The sequence below is a fragment of the Populus euphratica genome, unplaced genomic scaffold, assembly GCF_000495115.2.
Source record: "Populus euphratica unplaced genomic scaffold, PopEup_1.0 scaffold1067.1, whole genome shotgun sequence".
Taxonomy (NCBI): Eukaryota; Viridiplantae; Streptophyta; class Magnoliopsida; order Malpighiales; family Salicaceae; genus Populus; species Populus euphratica.
The window spans coordinates 3,186-8,575 of NW_011500925.1; the positions used below are offsets into that span (position 1 = coordinate 3,186).

Sequence of the window (5,390 nt, forward strand, 5' to 3'; positions counted from 1 at the left end):
ATTACCAAATGAATAGTTTTGAATTTTAGCCTATAAAATGAGGCATTTGTCATTCATTTAAGCATCTTGTTTTTTAGATTAAGATCGTGTTCTTGTTCTCTCTCTTTATTTCATTTCCTTTACTATACTTAGTTAACTTATATTATGTTTATGTTCTTATATTGTTTATTTATGTTTTTCTTCTTCATAATGTCTAGCTAAGTTAATTATGTCAAGGTGAAATAGTTTCACTAATGGTGTTAGGATAAGTATAATATAAACTCAATATAGACTTCAATGCTTATATCATAAACAACTTGCTATTAACATGTCATATCATTTTTATCTTATTAATTATTAATACCTTGCTTGTTTAATGGTTAATCTAGATTTGTATTGTATAACACTTGGTACATCAAATATTTAATCCTTTATAGTCTTCGACCGACATTGTTATTATAAGAGAAACTTGATTTGTTATCAACATAAGTTAGCATCATGAATACTTGATAAAATTTATAAGTATGGTGTTATGTAAATAAGATGATTACTATGATCATGTTGATAATTTATAAAGAGTTTATACTTTACTTATCTCTAATACTATTAATAGATTCTCTAATCTTGACATTTGTTTTTATCATTGTATAATCTTCACATTAATCTTACATCTCAAAGTCCTCTTTAATTTATCATCACCACCACCATCATCGTTGTTGTTGTTGCTGCTGTTGTTGTTGATGTTATTATTTATAATTTATATAGTTAACTTCTCTATGGTTCGACCTCAATCTTGCCGGGTTATTTATTACTTTGACATTCCTGCACTTAGGATAAGAAATCAACTCTTTAATCATGTCACAAGTCCTAAAAATATTGACAGTAGGCTCCATTCCAACGAGCCTAAGGAACTTGTTGAAAGCGGCCAAGATTATTCATCCATTGGAATGCAATTGGTTTGGACCTAACTAACAATACATAAAAACTTCCATCATAAACCTTTAAAAAGGGAAGGAATACTCTATCTCATATATACATATAGGGGTGTAAGTCTAAATTGACCTTGGGCTAATCTGCTCAACCTTGTTAGATAATTGAGTTATGTACTCTCTTAAATGCCGACCAATGATAAATGTCACTTCTTTTATGTTTAAAATGTTAAAGGCATTATCCTCAGGAGTTTGAGGTAGATTTTCTCTCCCCTATCTGAAAGTAGTAGTGAATGGACTTATCTAATGATGAGAATTAACCCTTACTAGAGATGGACACTAGAATTCCACCTATTCTAATTTTATTCACCGATCTAATAAGGCCCTATCCTTTATTGCTTCCTCTTAATCTAGTTGAAACGTGAACTCATAGCTTGAGGAAGCAATGTCCTACTTTTAGGATTAGATCTAACTCTATTAAAGTCTATTTTTTTTCTAACAAGAAAGAAGAAGAGAGAAATTTATAGGTGAGAAATACCTAAGATGACAATTTCTTTTTTAAAAAATAGCTTAACTTGCTCAAAACAATCTTTAACAAATCTATTTTTAAAAAGAAATTGCAAATTATGAAAGTACATGAAACATGGAAGCAAGAGTAGCTAAGGTTATAAAGAAAATAACTTCTAACCCTCACTATTGCATGAATATCCTTTTATGTCACTCCAAATCTCCAGAAAACTATTACTGTATTATATATATGCTACCATTTTATTTCCCAAGAACACCTCTTTTAATGAAGATAAGTCATCTGACAATCTCTTTCAATAAGACAAGCCACTAGCCACAAGAATCCCAACAGTTTTACTTGACACACTCAAATCTCATGGAAAAATGTAAACAGTCACTGATTAAGAACCAATTTGTTTTTATATTTTAAAAGTGCTTTTGAAAAAAATTAAGAAGTTTTTTTTTCTTCAAATTAATTTTTGGGGGGCATTCAAATTATTTTGATATGTTAATATTAAAAATAAATTCTAAAAGATACAAAAATATTATTTCGATGCATTTTTAAGCAAAAAGCATTTTGAAAAGCAACCACCACCATAATATCAAACAAGCTTTAAAGATTATAACCTTTCAAATATTTATATATTCAATACACAAATAGTTAAGGGGCTATTGATGCATCAATATATTTTATATATGTCATTTTTTTTACTTAAACCAATGTTTAAAAGGGCAAAGACAGGGTAATAACTAAACATATATAGACTTTGCATAATGCCAAGTTAAAATGACATGTATGGCTTTCTTCAAGACCCAATATCTTTAGGTTTATTATGTGCTAAATTCAAGTACATATGGATCTGGTAAAATATCAGACCTAACATCCTTGAACTCCATGACGCCTTGATTATATATATATATATATATATATAGGTCTAACAAGTTAACAGACCTAAAATCTTTGAGCTCAGCTATGTGCTGAGCTTAATTACCATCATGATTAAAAAATAGATATCTTCTTCCAAGTGCAGGAGTGTCAAAGTAATAAATAATTTGGAAATTGAACATTGTCAGGTCTTACACCATTAGGTTTAGGATCATTCCAAGTCTAACATTTAGCACAAATTAAAGGTATCTTATATTGTTAGATATGTTATTATAAAACATGATTTAGTTAAGGAGTTATTGATACTTCAAGTGCAAAATGATGATATAAAACCTTGATAAAAATACATTTTTAAGTACTAATCAATTACATATAGGTCTTGCAAGCTATTACACCCAACATCTTTGGCTAAATCTAAAATCATTGGGCTCAATATATACATGTGGATCTAGGAAGCTACCAAACCTATCACCTTTAAGCTCATCTATACGTTTAGTCTAAGTACATGTGGGTCTAGCTAGCTGTCAGACCCAATATTCTTAGGCTCAGCCATGCATTTAGTTCAAATACATATTAGTCTAGCGAGATATCAAACCCAATATTCTTGAGTTTAGCTATGCATTGAGCCCAAGTACATGTGAGTCTAGCGAGCTGTAAAACCCAACATGTCCTTGGGCTCAGTTATATGCTGATTCCAAATACATGTTGGTGTAACAAGAAGTCAAACCCGATATTTTTAGGTTTAGCTATGTGTTAAGACTAAATACATATGGATCTGGAAAATTGTCAGGCCTTACATCATTAGGTTTGGGATCATTCCAAGTCTAAATGCATGTGAAACTGACAATCATTATAAGCCCTACATTGAGTCACGAGGCCCCATGTTAGGTCTTAAGGCTGTCCCATGTGAGGTCTTAAGGCTTTGCTCATTTATTCGTACGGCTCTTAACATAAAATATTAAAAATTAAGAATAATTATCTCTCTATATTCTTAGGAGTTTAAAGTCTCTTAAAGGTCTATTATATTTCTATCAACATTAATATTGCGTAGGGGATATCTATCTTTTATTAATATTATGTAAGGTATATTTATTCTTTATTAATGTTATGAAGAGGAAATAACACTTCAATCTCTCCATTCAAGTAACATGATAAGATTTATAGGCTATATATACATCTTAAACCATTCAGATAAAAAGTTTACTTTTTTCTATTTTCTAAATATTTATACTTTTATTCTCATAATATTTATCATCTACAAACTAAAATAAATACTATTTTTTAATTTAAATTTTATTTTCATATTTATTGTAATTTTTTTTATTGAAAGTCATGAATTTTATTATCAAAACATCTAAATCCCACAAAACAAAAAATTTATTTTGCAAGTGTTAAATCTTATAACATGAATCAATCACCAACTTCATAAACTTATCTAAAAAAAATATTGACATGAATATATAATTATTCTTTATCAAATCACTTAAAAAACTTTATTAATAAGCATATGAAATTTTGCATCATTACCGGCATGGAAGATGAACCGTCGATAGTCAATTATCACAAAAACAACAATACATAATAAGGCATGATTTTGATGTTCAAACTGATTCGTTTCTTCCTCATCATTTATCAACAAAGTAACATTAATTATAACAAAAGTAACATTTATATTCAAGTGGTTTGAAAATAAAAAAACCAACTTCTTTTTACTCTTAATCGCAAACACAAGCCATTTGTATTTTTTTATAGAGATTAGACTATGCAGTCTATTCCAATATATTCCCCAAAAACCAAACCAACTTGTCGTAATTCTTCTACGTTTTCATTTGTTTTTTTAATTTTGTGAAAGTGACAGTTTTTGAGGGTCCATCGATGAGCAGGACCCCACACGAAATGCCGTGTGTTTACCTCGTCAAACTGGAAGAAACACAAATCGGAATAAGAGATTCCTTGAACTTTCACAGAAATCTCCTCACGCATACCCTAACCCGTGCACTCCTCTATTAATAGAAAAAACTGCATCCCAGACTTCCATCTTCAAAACAACAATAGCATTAATTCACTCCTTCCTCTGCTTCTTCAAAACCATCACTTTTGGTGTCTCCTGAACTGTAAAGAGCTCCTCATTCCCTACATATATCATCATCTTTCCAACAATCAAGACAATGAAGGTATGAATTTGTGATCAGAATACAAGTATATTTTTAGCTTGTTCGAAAAAATATAAAGTAAATTACTTTCTTGTTATTGATTAATTATGCAAAATTATTGCAGCAAAAGATTGTGATCATGGTGACGGTGAATGGACCCAAGTCCCGCTCCAAATCCTTGCAGATTGCAGTTGGGTTTTCAGGTAAACAAAACCTTCCATGCACACAAGTTTTAGAATAGCAATACCTAATAGAAACCATGAATTTGTGGGCAAATTCAGATTATCAAAATGTTGACGGGCATATGTTTTTCTGTGATTCTGTAGGTGTTGAGTCTGCTGGTTTAGGAGGGCAAGATAAGAGCCAGATAGAGGTGGTAGGCGATGGAGTTGATGCTGTAGAACTTACAAATTGTCTGAGAAAGAAAGTAGGCTACGCAGAGTTAGTAAGTGTAGCAGCTGTGGGAGAAAAGAAAGAAGAGAAGAAACCAGAGGCAGTAGCGCAGCCTGTTCTTTGGTCCATGTATGGTGGAGGCGTTCCTCAGACCTACATCCATCCGATTCACCCCCCCAACTATTATCAGGACCCTTCTTGCTCCATCATGTAATTAACAAACAGGTTAGCCAGATGCAGAGAGAGAGAGAGAGCTTGAAGCAGAGTCAGTTTATTTTTCTTGTAGAACATGCTGGACCGCTGCTGTTCCATGTCTGAAAGGGGGGAGATAGTAAGGGTAATTGGGATTCCCTACATACCAAGTAGCAGTAGAAGATCGGCTTCATGTCTTATTCCATGTGTAAACAAAGCTTCTTTGGTTGTATCAACTTGTTATTTTACAGGAGTGATGGATTTTGATATTGGGTGAACAAAGAACGTGGTGATTCAGCCGTTATTCAACAAAAGAATAATAATAAAATAAAAATAAAAATTGAGACACTA

The 5,390-nt window shown here is 31.4% G+C and overlaps 1 protein-coding gene across 1 annotated transcript; it reads left to right on the forward strand.

Moving 5' to 3' along the window:
- Positions 1-4,277: 4,277 nt before the first annotated feature.
- Positions 4,278-5,390, forward strand: LOC105116833 (uncharacterized). The gene is made up of 3 exons (XM_011014319.1): positions 4,278-4,475; positions 4,579-4,657; positions 4,781-5,390. The coding sequence occupies exons 1-3, from the start codon at positions 4,470-4,472 to the stop codon at positions 5,059-5,061; spliced, it is 366 nt and encodes a 121-aa protein (XP_011012621.1). The 5' UTR covers positions 4,278-4,469; the 3' UTR covers positions 5,062-5,390.

Coding starts and splice junctions, on each gene's coding strand:
- LOC105116833 (XM_011014319.1), top strand. Junction 4,658..4,780: donor GATTGCAGTTGGGTTTTCAG/GTAAACAAAACC, acceptor GTGATTCTGTAG/GTGTTGAGTCTGCTGGTTTA.